General features: G+C 36.3%; 1 protein-coding gene across 1 annotated transcript in view; it reads right to left on the bottom strand.

Moving 5' to 3' along the window:
* LOC307009627 (protein NLRC3-like) overlaps nt 1-16,238 on the bottom strand; it is a 28,765-nt gene extending 12,527 nt beyond the window's left edge. The window contains exons 1-4 of the mRNA XM_079633489.1: nt 16,157-16,238; nt 12,596-12,754; nt 7,044-8,978; nt 4,824-4,997 (exon numbers count right to left, since the gene is read on the bottom strand). Coding sequence (XP_079489615.1) covers nt 4,824-4,997; nt 7,044-8,978; nt 12,596-12,741 — 2,255 coding nt within the window. The 5' untranslated portion in view covers nt 12,742-12,754; nt 16,157-16,238. The remainder of the gene's footprint in view (nt 1-4,823; nt 4,998-7,043; nt 8,979-12,595; nt 12,755-16,156) is intronic.
* Nucleotides 16,239-16,830: the final 592 nt, after the last annotated feature.

The raw sequence follows: 16,830 nt of genomic DNA on the forward strand, positions 1-16,830 counted from the left end.
TCATATTTTGGAAATTGAACTTAATGCCTTAATTTAAAAAATGAGGAAAACTCCAACCTTTAAGGACACCAATTTTCTTTGTGAATGAATAATGTATCGTAAATATATAAATGTTCTTCCTTAAAATACAGGGTGCAGAAGTTTGGACACCCCTATGTTAAATCCCCATAGAGGCAGGCAGATTTTTATTTTTAAAGGCCAGTTACTTCATGGATCCAGGATACTCTGCATCCTGATAAAGTTCCCTTGGCCTCTGGGATTAAAATAGCCCCACATCATCACATAGCCTTCACCATACCTGGAGATTGGCATGGAGTACTTTCCATAAGATCATCTCTCAATGCAAATCAAACCAGCTATTAGGCGAACTGAAATTAAACCATGCCAATCTCCAGGTATGGTGAAGGGTGTGTGATGATGTGGGGATATTTTAATTCCAGAGGCCAAGGGAACTTTATCAGGATGCAGAGTATCCTGGATCCATGAAGTAACTGGCCTTTAAAAATACAAATCTGCCTGCCTCTATGGGGATTTAACATAGGGGTGTCCAAACTTATGCACCCTGTATTTTTAGGAAGAACATTTATTTTTTTACGATACATTATTCATTCACAAAGAAAATTGGTGTCCTTAAACGGTTGGAGTTTTCCTCATTTTTTAAATTAAGGCATTAAGATAAATTTCCAAAATATGATTTTTTATTCCTCTTTTTAGTCAACTTTAGCATGGGTGTCTAAACTTATGCATAGCACTGTACATGTTTGTATTTTTGAGAGAATAATGTTTATGCATGGTTATTCAAAAAAACTAAAAAGTAAAGTGTCTGAAATAACGCCACAAAACACATAGTAAATATGTGTTCACAATACTTTTAAGTAATGGAGCTATCGCCTAGAGTTTTTCCTTCAAAATGATCTGAAAATCATCCGGCCTAATCATTCACATAAAACAATACATTGATTTACATTTTGTAAAACACTTTGGTTTCACTTTATTTGGATGGTCCTTTTAACACATTCTGTTGTCTATAAGTAACATTGCTCTTTCATGTCTACTAACTATCATTAGAGTGTTAGTAGAGCATTAGTAGACTGGTAGGGTTAGAAAAAGTTGGCATGTAGTTGAAAAGTTACTTCTAGTCAGTAGAGTGTCTGTTGGAGGAGCTCACAATAAAGAGTTTGCAGATATTAAGCAGACAGTCTACTAATATGGCGTGGATGATCCAACACCATCATGAATAGTAAGTGGTTAATACCTGAGAAGACAATGACCCGCATAATGACCCGCATAATGACCTGCATAATGAGCCTTTCATTCAGGTGTGTCACACAAGAAAGAATGTGAGGAAAATATATATATATATATATATATTAGGGATGCACCGAGTCCAGGATTCGGTTTCGGATTCGGCCGAATATTGGGTTTTTTAAAGGGGTTCGGTTTCTGCCGAACCTTATAATTTTTTTCCACCGAACCGAACCGAACCCTAAGCTTGCAATATAATACTCGCGCTACGATGCTCAACGTCACGCCGCTGTTGATTACGGGAAGGTGTTTACGTAGTGTAACACGTTGTGTCAGGAAGAAAAATAGGGATACCGGTAACGGTAGCTCAAAGCTAAAGTTATTGCAGAGGCCAGACATACTCATGGAGGCGATTGGCATCTTACAATTCCCCAATCGAACTCATGTAACTGTCTGTCACATGTTCTACCATCCACAGGGCTACTTAATAAAATAAGATAAAAATGAGCATCAAACTGAAATAACCCGCATACATGGGGTATCGAGGCGCATACAATACAAATTGCCGACAGTTCAACAGGGAGCGCGCAGCTCTTTAAGGGGCCACACCTTATTTCCACTCGTTACAGTAGGTGGACCGTTCGAATGACGTAGGCTGTGAGAAAGTGAAAATGGAACTCGTGAGCAGAAAAAGTGTTTGGCAGTACTTTCAGTCAAAAGAAGGCAATTCAAGTCAAGCTACATGTTCAATTTGCAATGACGATTTGTCTCGTGGTGGCAAGGACCCTAAACAATATACAACATCACCGCTGTTAAAATGCATAATGTTGCTTATTCTTTTTTCTTTTTTTTTTACAGTTAAAATAAAATAAAATGAAAAATCCACTTCTGTGGACGTTGTTTACTTCATTGATGCGTTTACTGTGTTAATGGACTGAGGATGGGAGTAGGATTCGGTATTCGGTTTTGGATTTGGCAGAATCTTAACCAGTGGATTCGGTATTCAGCCGAACCCCAAAAATCTGGATTCGGTGCATCCCTAATATATATATATATATATATATATATATATATATATATATATATATATATACATATATATATATATATAAAATCCTAATATAAATGAAAGTCAAAAGCACATTTTTAGTACATGGTCATAATTGGAAACAAATCCTGTTATTGAGCCATTCTACAGAATTGGTTCAAAGTTAAATTTGGAAACTTTCTTTTGTTTTTCACAATTTTTTTTATACATGCAAATTGTATAATATCCAAGGTAAACATTTCTAGTAATTGTGCAGTTAATTCTCATAATGTATTTTCAGAATTTTTTGGAATACATCCTCTGCCCAAATGTGTCACTAATAAAAAACAATAATAAATAATTTAATGAGAAGGCTTATATATTGACCTATAAAGATTATTTTACATCTACCTTGTAAATATGTTTTTTGCTATTTTATTAAAAAGTGTTCACATGTAAATCAACAACAATTACAATTTTAACAATATTTAAAGTGTAATCTTTCTTTCTTTTTTTAAACTATACATTTTATCATACATATTTCAAAGTTCAGGATTCATTAGTTTGATATAGCCTAACGTTACATTGGAACGAACACTATAACATCTATAGATGATGAGTTTATTTTTGAAAAAACATATTTAACGTATGAGCAGAAACTGGCTAACAAAAGCTTATTTTATGTCTATTTTACAGTAAAAACTTTATAGTCTATCCAAAACTAGTCACAACTAGTAGCAACAGCGCGCATATGTGCCGTTCATTCATCACACACAGAAACGCCATTCATATTTTAAACAGTCTTTTTGCGGTTTACAGATACTATTTCATATCGCGATTAGAACAAAGCATATAAGAATAAAAAATTGACTACTAATCCTCAACTGGATCCATTGCTCCTCGAAGTGAAACCAGCACTTCTGAGGTAAATTTCCCAGGATTATTCTTCACAGCCATGCAAAAGGACATAGTAATCCGAATCCGAGGTTTATGAAGCATTTGTGAAAGTTTTCGGGAAGTTCCATTTTACGTACAAATGATTCAGAATTTACTCGTATATTTATGAAAGTTTCATGAATGCCATAATGCCATTGTGTTCAGTTTCCTATAACTCTACTTTAAATAAAATTCTTCAAAATCAATTTAAATAAAATTATTTAAAATAAAATGGATTTCATGTACAATTGTTTTATCAACAGATTACTAGGGTGTAACAATATATCATGTCACAATATACTGTAATACAAAAATGCATCAATATATATTGTGTATACAATAGTTAAAGGAAACTTATGTAAGATTGTGGCCAAAACTGGTACTGCAATCACTTTCAAATTACTGTAGAGCAGTGTATCCCCTCCCCCTCCCCCCTGACTCGAGGTTGCCAGATAGGCTGCAGGATCCAGCAGGAACGTAGGCTGCTACAAGGAGCTTCCAATGGCGAGTGACGAGTCCTACACAGTAAGTTTTTTTTCTGTTAATTATGTTTATGCTTCATGAGAGACGTTAGACATTTTTTATCCGACTAGAGTTAGGGTAGGTTAGAGCAGACTAGAGCAGAGCTGGCAACCCGGATGCCGAAACACTACTGACTTCGTGATTGGTAGATAGGTGGAGGGTGGCGCATCAGGCCAAAACACAACAGGACAACATCAACATCAGTTGACGGCTGCAACTTCACTTTTAAATGACAATATCCTGGCCGGACTACTGTTGTCAGTGATTTAAGTATTTGAAATGAACACGATTTCTTAATGTCTACTGACATATCAGGGCCCTTTTATGATTAATTGAAATACATTTCTTACATACGGTTCCTTTAACCAAAAATGAAAATTTCTGTGTGAGAAAATATTCTAGTTTTAGTGTCAGTACTACATTAAACTTCTTTATATAATATTGAATATAATGTATAATAATGCAATGGGGAATATTTGTGTGTCCTGATAATGCCAAATGTCTTATGTTACCAGTAAAAAGTGGCCTACATTATTTCAAATATTAGATGTCAGTGACAGCATATTCGTCTAAAATAATCCTGTATTTTCAGCTTCTGAATCATGAATATTTTTATTCTGGTGTCTCTATTGTCCTGTGCATTGGGTTTCCAGCACCAAGTCTAAAGCCTATTCATTTACATTACACCCACAATGTAATATCAATCATTTTAATCAACAGTAAAACATTTTTTTTTAACCTTTTATCAAATGTCTTGGAGTATCGCAATGATATCATATTGTGCGTTCAGTATATGTATCGAATCGTGACATGAGGGTATCGTTACACCCCTACAGATCACTGATTACAGGTTCAGGTTCATATGGAGTAATTCTGGGTCCAGTATTTTACTTAGTGTCACAGTATTAATGGAGCAGAATTAATCTCAGTAACAGGTCCGGTTCATCTCTATATAATACAGACAAAAGCAAAAACAAATTGAAAGTCTTAAGACTGGGGTCTACTGATTCATTGCAAACACACAGGAGATCGGGACCAGAGCAGAAGGCATCTTAAATTTCAAAAACAAGTGAATCTTTATTGGTTTTATTACCTCAGTATGTTGAGTTGACAGTGTGAACTCTTCAGTCCATCAGACAGAAGCTTCACTCCTGAATCATACAGGTCATTGCGACTCAGGTCCAGCTCTCTAAGTGATGAGTTTGACGATTGTAGAGATGAAGACAAACTTTCACAGCACTGATCAGTGAGATTACAGTCAGCAAGTCTATAACACAGGGTGAAATATGGCTCAGTAAAGAGATGTGGGTTATTAAGTCATGATCACTTAATTATCTTGTCATCTCAACATAGCAACACTCATTTGTCACAAAATACCAACTCAAGGTAACAAAAGCCATATAATTGCAATATAGCTACATAATGCTGCATGGGTTAATGGGGTTTAACTTTGATCAGGGACTGAAACTGAAATAGCTATATTTCTTTCAGCAATAAACCACTTCAAATTAGTGTCCAACAGTTGACAAATAAGCTACAATCGCCATAGACATTATAGTGCTTCTGAACATGTGATCAATTTCTCTGCCAGCCAACTCAAGGTACTAGGATGCCTGCATGATAACAAATGCTCAATAGTGAGTGATGTTCAGTTTTTGTCTTGTGTGAAAGGTCAGTCAAAAGCTCAACAACAACTGCTGTTGATATCACAAGAAAAGATGGCAGAAAAAAAATAATGCTTAGGCCTTTTGTATTTCTGTAATGAACTTACATTATTATAAACTGACTTGAGATATAATATAGTCATATATTTGACACAGGCAAAGCTCTGATTGCTGAAATCAATTGATTTGTTTTCCAAAGCAACTGATTCTCCACAATCGATCCCCGGGTGCTTCAGCAAATGGTTGCCCACTGCTCAAGGTGTGTATTCATGGTTTGAAGTGTGTGTGTGTGTGTGTGTGCGTGTGTGTGTGTGTTCACTACCGTAAAACTTCAAATAATAGCCGAGTCCCAAATAGACGCCTGTCTCTTTTACACGCCTGGTGTGGCTACAGGTTTGCATAAATAAAGGCCGGTCTCAAATAGAGGCCGGGTCTGTTTTTTAGTTTCGGGTTGTACTAATCTTCTAAAACCCGTCAGATCGTCTGTTTAAGCCAGTTCTATCTGTAGATTGGGCACGCAAGAGAGCCCTGCGCATTTGGGCAGGAGTTGTTAGTTCAAGCAAGGCAGACAGAGAGAGTTAGCGGCGCGTCGCGTCTATGACAACTCGAGGTATCGCACACCGCACGAGAAGCGCCGCGTCTATGACAACTCGAGGTATCGCACACCGCACGAGAAGCGCCGCGTATGACAACTCGCGTTATCGCACACCGGATGAGAAGCGTCGCGCCACGTCTATGACAACTCGAGTTATCGCACACCGGACGAGAAGCGCCGCGCCACGTCTATGACAACTCGAGTTATTGCACACCGGACGCGCACTTTGTTAGTTTATGGTCAGCAATATTGTTATGTTTAAGGACATTGTGGAATTAAGATCATGTCTATGTTATGATTGTACTGTACAATTAAATACAATCGTTGCTTAGTCTGCACTGCAGTCTGAATTCACTTTATCTCAGAGCGTCCGTTAACTGAATTGAGAATATCATCTGAAAATCCGATAACATCAGCAATTTTCATTCAACCAGCTGATTTCTGTAAATGAATGTAAAACTAAATGTATATTGCAGCACAGGGTAAAGTCTCAACACTAAATGAAAGGCCTGTCTCATATAGACGCCTGTCTCCAATACAAGCCGGTGCAGTTCGGCGATTTGGGAAAATAAAAGCCTGGGCTATTATTTGAAGTTTTACGGTACTTACTGCTCCTAATGTGTATGCACTAACTTGGATGGGTTAAATGCAGAGGAGAAATTCTGAGTATGGGTTACCATACTTGGCCTTTATGTCAAATCACTTCACTTCAATAAAGTACTTTATCATTTAAGTCCTGATCATTCATCTTCCCAGTTTAACATGCTTCATACTATTCAATGTTTCTGGATTCCTGACTTGGATTTTGATTTACTTTATTAGGCTGTTGTTGTTTTTTTCTGCATACATTTGTACTTTGTATCTCTGTAAAGCAGCTTTGAAACTATCTACATTGTTAAAAGCGTTATATAAATGAAGATAACTTGACTTTTACCACCAAACAAACTGACTTACGGAACTCAAACTTAATCAGTCCAAAAAGGCTTTGAAGGATGTAGTTCATAAGGATGAATATATTTAGACATTACTCACAATCACATAAATTAATACTCACAGAGCTTTTTGGCAGTTCAGCACAGCTGGTATCAGTCTCCTTCTGCCCTCATCTGATGTGTTGTATTTCTTCAGATCAAACTCATCCAGTCCCTCTGATATCTGAAGCACATAGGCTATTGTTGTGCAGTGGGATGGAGAAAGTTTCTTCAATGAGCGATTCTCTGATTTTACAAACTCTTGAATATTGCTATACAGAGTCTGATCATTCATTTCCAGCAAAAAGTGGAACAGATTAATGCACCTGTCAGCTGAGAGACATTCATCACCCATGACTTTGTCTTCAATGTACTTTGTGATTCTCTTGATGGTCTCTGAGCTGTTCACTTTGTGTGTCAGTAGATCCTGTAAGAGTCTCTGATTGGACTCCAGTGAGATGCCCAACAGGAACCGCAGGAACAGATCCTGGTGTCCATCACTCTGTAAGGATTTATTAACTGCTGCTTTTAGTAGTTCATGCAGAAGAAAGCTTTCCCAGGTGTTCCAGTTACATCCATCCAGGAACAAATTCAGTGATTTTATATTCTTGATTACATTCAAGTAAAATACAAAGAAAGCAGCTAGAAACTCTTGAAAGCTCAGATGTATGAAGCAATAGACTTTCCTCTGATGAATCACAGACTCCTCCTTAAACATCCCAGAATACATTGAGGTGTCAGTAACATCTATACCGCTCTCTCTCAGGTCCTCCTCATAGAACATCACATTGCCCTTTATGAGCTGATTGAAAGCCAGTTCAGCCAGTTTCACAATCATCTCTCTGTTGGACTGCAGGATTCTGATCATGTCTGGATCTCGTTCATCATACTGATCATTCTGATTCCTCATGTTGATCTGAGTCAGCAGGAAGTGGATGTACATTTCAGTCAGAGTTTGAGGGATTTCTGCATTGTCATCCTGTTTCAGGAGGTTTTGAAGCACAGTGGCTGAGATCCAGCAGAATACGGGTATGCGACACATAACATGGAGACTTTTTGATCTTCTAATATGTGAAATGATTCTGCCTGCTTGATTTTCATCATTGATTCTCTTCCTGAAATATTCCTCCTTCTGAGGCCCATTAAATCCCTGAATTTCTGTCATACGGTTGATGTATTTTGAGGGGATCTGATTGGCTGCTGCTGGTCTGGAGGTGATCCAGATGAGAGCAGAGGGAAGCAGCTCTCCTCTGATTAGGTTTGTCATCAACACATCCACTGATGAAGACTCATTCACATCACAAACTTTTTCATTATCTGAAAACACCAGTGTAATTCGGCTTTCATCCAGACCATCAAATATGAACACAACTTTACACTCCTCATAAATCTTTAAGTCCAGATCTTGAAGTTCAGGATGAAAGTCCAGCAGAAGTCTGTGAAGACTGTACTGGTGATCTTTAATCAAGTTCAGCTCTCGAAATGGAAGCACAAACATGAAATCTACATCCTGATTGGCTTTTCCCTCGGTCCAGTCTAGAATGAACTTCTGCACAGAGACGGTTTTCCCAATTCCAGCGATGCCTTTAGTAAGAACAGTCTTGATTTTGTCTTTCTCACAACCTGATTCATGTAAGGGTTTAAAGATATCATTGCAGTAGATTCGAGTGTCATGTGTTTTCTCCATCTGTTTTTCATTCACTCCTTCACTCTCTCTCTCTATGATGTAGAGCTGTATGTAGATCCTGTTCATGATGGTTTGATTATTTTCTAGTTTTATTCCTTCCAATAAGCTCTCATACTTGTTCTTCGTAATGGTTTTGTGTAGGTCTTTGACTCTCTGCAGGACATCATCTACGCTTTGGTGAGAATCATGCTGCAGGTCTGCAGTCTCCTCTAGCAGTCTGAGTGTCCGAAGGGCTGCTTCTGTGTTGTGCCACCCCATGAGGTTCCGACAGTAGGAGACAAAGCGAGTCAGGTAGAGCATCACTAAACTGATCACGCCATCCCTCTTCACTCTGCAGAAACAGTGAGACACACATAAAAATGGCGAAAAAGCTTTAAAATAGAGAAAAACATTAAAATGTTCCAGCACACCAAACTTTAAACTCTAATGTGAAATTACACAGAAGTGTCAGTTCAAGCAACATTATACAGAGCCCCTAAAGGGACGTGGTGGTGGAAAAAATTTAGGATGGGAAATTTAATTATTTTGAAATATTTTGCGTTCCCCGAGAAACATTGCGTTCCCTCGCAAAGATATTTGCGTTCCCTCGCAAAGATATTTGCGTTCCCACGCAAAACCTTTTGTGAGCTCAGACAGACACTTCCTGTTTAATGTCCCGCTGGCAGTGCTTTAGAGCTCCGTACGTTAATGGAGCGTTTCATAGTGTTTGAATTTGGACTCAAATATAAAGAAATGCGGTCACGTATTGGAAATATGCTTTTTAATGCTACTTTTATTAAATAATATTTTATTAAAACCCTCAAAAGCCTTTCTGTCAAATTTTACTATAGTTTGGCAGATTATATTTTAAGATGTTAAGCAAAATCAAGGAGTTTCTATATACTTTAGACACGTAGAACTTATCCACGTTTGTGCATCAAATTGTCTGTCATGTATGCTGTAGATACAAAACGTTTAGGAATCTTATCCAAGATGTATAGGTTACTCAATGTTGGTCAGCACAAAAGCACAAATGCAAGCACAAAAGTTTATAAAAAAACAAAAAAAAACATTCAAGAACAAAAGCATGACAAACAACAACTGAAGCACACAGGTTTAAATAGACAGGTTAACAAGGGGCTTATGAGGGACAGGTGTTGGTAATTTGATGTCATGGGAACTAATATAAGGCAACAAACAAGGTACAAGCAGAGCCCGTCTACGGAGAGCCTGGCCACTCCCTATTAAGTCCTATTGTACCGAATTTTGGTTGTAGTTCCACCAGAGATCCACTGGGGGCAATCGCCCATGAGTGCAAAATGAATGGGAGTCTATGGAGCAAGACGGCTAAATTTCTCTCTTTCACCCGATTCCCGTTGAGAAATCTCAAATTTGATTGTAGGTTTTCCAAGTTCAACATGGGTTATAGGTCGAAAGTTTAATGAACGAGTACTTATGTCCTTTCGATTTCTTACAGGTTGAGTTGTTGTTGCCCATAACACGCTAGCATTCTGCTAATGAACGCTGATTGGTCAGTGAAAGACTGATTACGACCAGAGATACCGCTTGATGGCATCGTGGCATCCGAAGCAGGACCAGAATGTCTTCTAGCAAAAACTCTTCTAGCACGTGTATTTACCGGTGTCAGCTGTGTTGTCGATGCCTCGAGAGAAAAGAAAGTGCAGAGCGCGAAAGCACCAAAGTGACTGAAGGATTGCCTTAAAGCAGTATCTCTGGTCGTACGATGTGTATGACGTCATTGACATTTTAAAATACTTTTTAAAGCAAATAAGTGACTCTAAAAAAATCTAACACCCATCTCCTTTCAAATACAACATTCAAAATACTAGACAAAAAATTATATCCTGAGAAAAGTGGATTTGGAGGTGTATAGCTCCATAGACCTCCATTCATTCTGCACTCGTCCTGCAACTGCAACCAGTTCAGAAGCCAGATGTTTACTGAGAGTGGCAGTTCTCCCCTTATTCAACAGGAACCAAACACATGAAGTGAACACAGAAAAAAACGGAAACAAAGAATACACTTCACAGGGATCGTGACAATAAAAAAAAAATAAACATTAAGAAATTGTATGCTTGATCTTATGTGGTCAACATTCTCGTTCAGTTTTTTATTTGTCCTGCCAAAATGCACAAAAAAGTTGTAAACCGTGCTTTATGATTTTCAGGTAGGTCTAACAGGTAGGAAAAAACAAACAGAAATTGAATAGTCAAACACATTTTACAGCCTTCACTACATTATTAATTTAATATTTATTAATCCTTAGTTATTCAGTCAGGAGCAGTGAGTGATTTTCTCTTTTTCATTCATCACAGCAGGAGGTTTATTATGCATATTATAATATTATATTTATTAGATCTGATGCACATGAAGCAGTTCGACACAATTCCAGCTAAAAAAAAGTCAGCCAGCTATGTACATATCATGTTTTTGAATGCCTTTCGCCCAACGGTAGGGGTACTGTTTACCCCAAATACCATACTTTTTCATGTGTGACCTGTGTTGGTAAAATTAATGTTATTTTCACATTCTCTATTAAAAAACCTTCAATATGATCTGTTGGAATCAGACAACATTTTTTATTGAGTCAGCAAAGTCAATTTTGAGAAAAATCTGGTTAAAGTTTCCTGAAGGTTCCAAAACAAAATCACCAAGAATCCATCCCTTAAAATCCCTGGTAATAACACCAAATTTGGCACACACCAAGTCAAAACCAAACATTTACAGGAAAAATATATATTCAACTTTTTTTCCCTCATGATATCACAATTGTTTGATTAACATTTATTTATTTTAATATTTTATTTAACATGCCTACTGTACTGCACAGATGTTACACATCAGATGATTTTCCCCAACAGTTAACTGTCTTTGTGCACATGCTTCAGCTCTGTTAGTCAGCACGAGTAAGATCGTTTTTCATGGACAAACAAATTGTACTCCTCTCAGAAAACGTACAAATAAAGATACTTTTAGATGTTTAATCGCTATTTGGAGCATTGGGATCTCTGGACGAGGGTCTAATGAGCAAATATTTGTGAAAACCGCAAAATATTTTTTTTCCACTTGTTTTGCTTGTAGCTCAAAATTAGCCTGTATACATTACGACTCATTTTGCCAGCACGGGTCACATATTCTTTTGTTATTAAAAATCAAATTAGTGCAAAATCAACTTTACGTTGCTGTGATCGCGTCAAGGATCTGCCATATTGCCAGATGCATCATCTAAAAGCATTTAAGTAAAATTTAAGCATTTAAGCATAAAAGTGTTTTTCTCTGTGACACCTAAACATCTTTTTCTTGCCACAGAAACCTTTGGTTTGCTTGCTGTGGGCTATAAGACATTACATTTATATTTAGCAGACATTAAATGGATTGTTACAGGTGGAAACTGTAACACTTCCATTGTTAAATGGAAAAAATACAGGTCATACATATTTGGAATGACATGACGGTGAAGAAATAATATCATTTTCATTTCTGGGTTATATATGATTTTCTATAAAGCAGTATCTAATCTTTATCTCTGTTCTTTAGTTTCTGTTTCTGTTCTAAAGCTCATTTAGATTATTCATATACAGATCTTCTCTTCTAATGTTGTAAAATATGAATGTAGCTGAATTTTATTTCTGTCAATAACTGTCTGGACCAATTAATATTATATCTTCATCTAGAAAAGAGTTTACTGACATTTAGCTGGAACTAAGTCACATAAATACAAGTCACAGAAAATTATCTTCTACATAAAAAATTTCAGAACCTTCCTCAGCTTATCGAAGAACTGTTAATCGTATTATTTTTTAATCATTACAACACTAGAGTTAAAGGGGTAGTTCAACCAGAAATGTCATTTACTCACCGTCTAGGTGTTCCAAACCTGTATGAGTTTCTTTCTTCTGAATTAAAATTTGTGGGTGAACTATCCCTTTAAATGATGTTTATACTCACTTAGGGTCAGAGGTCACAGGCCCATCACTGAGATCAGGAGAGTTCTTCATGGATCTGTCACTCTTCATAGACACACAGCTGAGTTCTGGAGATGCTGCTTTATGTGTGTGAACATTCTCCTCCTCTCTCTTCTCATAGAGACTCATTTTACAGGCAGTGCTGTAGAAATAAACAATAAAAATACACTGAATTGACTGAAAAACAATGTCATGGATTGACCAAAAAGATACACAGATTCTGCTACTCTGTGCTCATTTAATTTCTAAGAGATCACTGATCACACTCAGATAAATGATACAGTAGTCCTGTAATATGAAACCGATAAAACACGTGTTACAAGATAGTTAAGCTTCTTTCTGTCATTTTTCTGCATGACGACAGATTACTATCATATTTCTCTCTTGATGTAGTTCATGTGCTTCCTTTCACAAACTGAAACAGTTTTACTTGTTTTTTACTTGTTTTAAACTTGACTGAACCAGTTTTTAGTTTCTCAAGAAAGAGGGTAGCAGAAAAATGTTGGTAATTTATCAAAAATGCAGGTAAACAATTTGTCTTCGTTTCTGCATGTCACACACACAAAGACGGAAATCATAGTTCAGGATCACACAAACATTCCGATCTCACAATCTCACTTTATTTCTCATTATTGCATCTTTATATCTCACCATTGTTGTTTCTCATATTTGCAACCATATCTCATAAATGTTGATGTAAGCAGCACAGATTCGTCCTTCTTTTTGTGTGTTTGGCTTCCCAAATTTTTGGTTGCATCCTTGGATTTAAAGTCACAGCTCTTAAGTATGAAGTCACAATTTCCTTTTTAAGGAATTTCCATAGTTTAGTGGTAAATAGAAAAACAAGATTTAGGAGGATCACTGCACACTATAAAGATGATGATGTTTACAAGTTCTTAATTTCACAAAATGCAGTCAGTCTGCTGAAATAGTTTTACTTTTGTCATAAACTGGCTGAATTGGTTTCTATTTTCTTAAGAAAGAGGTGGGCCAAAGTCACGAAAACCTTCTCAAGAAGGAAGTTATAAGTTCTTAAGAGACATTCTAAGAAGAACACAAGAATGTTCCTAAGTGCGATTCAGTTCTCAAATATTTTCTTAAAAATGTGTTGCTTCAAGCACACATATAAACAACATGCAAACTGGCACAATAGAATGAAAATGTAACAACGACAAAAACAACAACCCAAATTAAATCGGCAACAACCAGTCTTTTTGTTTCTTTGGAGTTTTTTTCCAATTTCATATATTTAATTCAATGCATCAAGTAATGTTAACATGCTAAACATTTATAATTACTAGATTACTGAAAAGGATTAATAAATTATATCATATTGTTAGGTCAGGTTTCCTAATGATTGTTGACAAATTGTAAAAGGTATTGTAAAGTTATTGAAAAGTGTTATTCTAACATTCATATTAGTAATATCCATATTATTATTTTTAATACTAAAATTAATACTAATCTCTTTGCACATTTAAGCAAATTCAATTCATTTATTTTTTAAATTGAAAGCAAGTGCAAATATTATGAGACCTAAACTGTTTGCATAATACACTCTGAGTTATGTGCGTTTATTAGTGTTGTGATATTTAGTGATATTTACAGCCCGGAAAGTATTGCGCAATTAAGATGAATTTACAGTGTAACTTTCGGTAACTATATATAATTATTCGGTAATACTCATCCCCAAAATGGCTTAATTATCATAGAGATGAAAGAAAGTGACGTTATATTGTTTCTTCACCATTTGGAGTTGGTCACATCCTGAGCAAATGGTAGTCAATTGTAGAATGGGACTGGGTGTGGGACACAGATAACCTAGTTCTCAGACAATGGGGTGTCTCAACTTCATTAACATACAGACCACAGTTGTTGCAACAAGAGTAACTTCATTACATTAAGACCTGGATAAAAGGTTTGAGATTTGTATATTCTGGGTTCATTCTGATGCCGGTGAACCCAAGGTGCTTTGTGTACCTTGCCACTGCTATGCTGTAATAAACTTCATTTTTGAGATTTTCGACGTCCACATAATTGTTTCTAACATAGTGTACCTATAAAGTACTTACATGTAAGCATAAGGGAACAATATTTAAAGTTGGCGGAATAAAAGGGTTACAACCATGAGAATTCAAAAATAATTAAGGGGCAATTAAGGGGTACCGTTTCTACTACTATATGATACAACAATCTTATTCTACTATTATGATACAACAATCTTACATTTGGGAGCAATTTAGAATGTTCACTGTAAACCTTTTTGTAATAATGGTTCACCAATACATACTCTATAGGCTTTTTAAAAATTACAGGGTACATGTCTATGCATTTATACAGGTTTTTTTTTTATATAAACATGTTTTGATAGCAAAATTGCAGATATTTAAGTTTGGGCGTACATGTTTTAAGGCAAGTAAAGCTAAAAAAACTACTTTTTTTTTTAAAACTGGGAAATATACTAGTGTAACATTGCTAGCTGTAAATTAAAGTGGTGCTTGTTACCCTCTTGTTTCAGGTAAGTACAATAAAAATACACACAATCTAATATCACTGACTCAGAAACCTTTATTTGAAAAACAACTTATTACTGTTGGTCTGTTTAAACTCAGTTTAAAAAGTTTAAAATATTGTTATTTTTCCTACAAACACCTATTGTTTTACTTCAGAAGACATCCATCCATTGGGGTCGTATGGATTACAGTTATTGCAGTATGTGCTGTTCGATACTCCAACTTTTTGAAACACATGAGCTTGCATTATATGTATTCCCAGAGATATATTTAAATTTTTTCTAAAAACTTTCATTTGTGTTAATCTGAAGAAGGAAAGTCGTATACATCTGGGATGGCATGAGGGTAAAATATGAGTAAATGGTGAGGACGTATTTGTACTGCATTTTCCTTTAATACTTAATACAGAATAGCAAGAGAAATGATTTCTTCTTCAGATTTATCAGTGGAAAGAAAGAAAAAGAAGAAGAGGAACAAAAGTAAGAAGGCAAGAAATAGAAAAAAATGGGGGGACAAAATGTGTTGTAAATCTGTTTTGAATTAAGTTGTTTTTCAAATAAAGGTCAGTGATAGGCTATGATTGTGTGTATGTATTTTTATTGTACTTATTACCCTGTCCCTGTAACTACATGAAAAAAGAGTATATTGATATTTAAGCAATAGTTTTAGTTTCAATTTGTCCTGTCAGAAGAATTGTGCAAAAAATATATTATTTATGTCTGTATCTTCTCAGTGAGTTTTTGTGAGGTTTCACGCATGAGCAGTAAGGTGAATTTAGCGTTTCCAGGCGTTTTCCAAAATCCACACTGAAAAGTCGGGACCAGAAAATGCAGTTTTCAAATGTATCGGTATCCGGATTTGTGTAGACGTAGCCTAAGGGGCTGTTTACACGACGTGCAAGTTTTTGAAAACGGTCTCCGTGTAAACAACAAACAAGGTTTGTCTCCAAACAGACAAACCAGTAGATTATGACACATGCTAATCAATGATGCATGAGAATGAAACCCAGAAGTGTGTCCATTCAAACCTACCTTGGTCTCAACAATGAAGAACATCAAAGACAAACTTCATCCAGTTCATAAATCCTGTCTCTTCAAACAACTTTTCTCTTCTGAGGTTGTTCTCGTTCTTTCTTTCACAAAATAGAGTCAGACAAAATAGTTTCACTTATTTAATAAACTGGCATAACCAGTTTCTATTTTCATAAGAAAAACAGGAGCAAAAAACTAAACAAACGAAAAAACAATGTTGTTTTTTTCTCTGCATATGTCCACCTGTAAATCAGGCTTGTGACATCATGAAATAGTTAAAGCACATGGACTGTTAAATTTGATTTAAAAAACTTTAGCTGTCACATGTATGTTCTGTTCTCTTTCAGTCGGTCATGTTCGACGTGAGACAGACGTTTGTCTTTTGCTTTGGTCTTCATGTCGATTTCTCTGAAGAGTGTGTTGTACTACAATGAACGAGTGAGTCGGTGCTTCTTCATGAAGTCTCTCCCGGTGCTGGTGATTTTACAGGAAGCTCTAAACTGCTGTTCTAACAGCAATCTCTGTTTGTGTTTGTGTGTCTGACAGCCGGTTGAGGGCGACGAGAGTGCCAGTTGAGTGCTTTACTGATACAGGTTCATCCCTGTCAGTGTTGCCGCGAACATTCCCGTGTGCTTTATTTCCTGAAAGAGCAACACGGGTGCGGTTGCATCTTT

This window comes from Phoxinus phoxinus, assembly GCF_949152265.1.
Source record: "Phoxinus phoxinus genome assembly, chromosome: 13".
In the NCBI taxonomy this organism is placed as follows: Eukaryota; Metazoa; Chordata; class Actinopteri; order Cypriniformes; family Leuciscidae; genus Phoxinus; species Phoxinus phoxinus.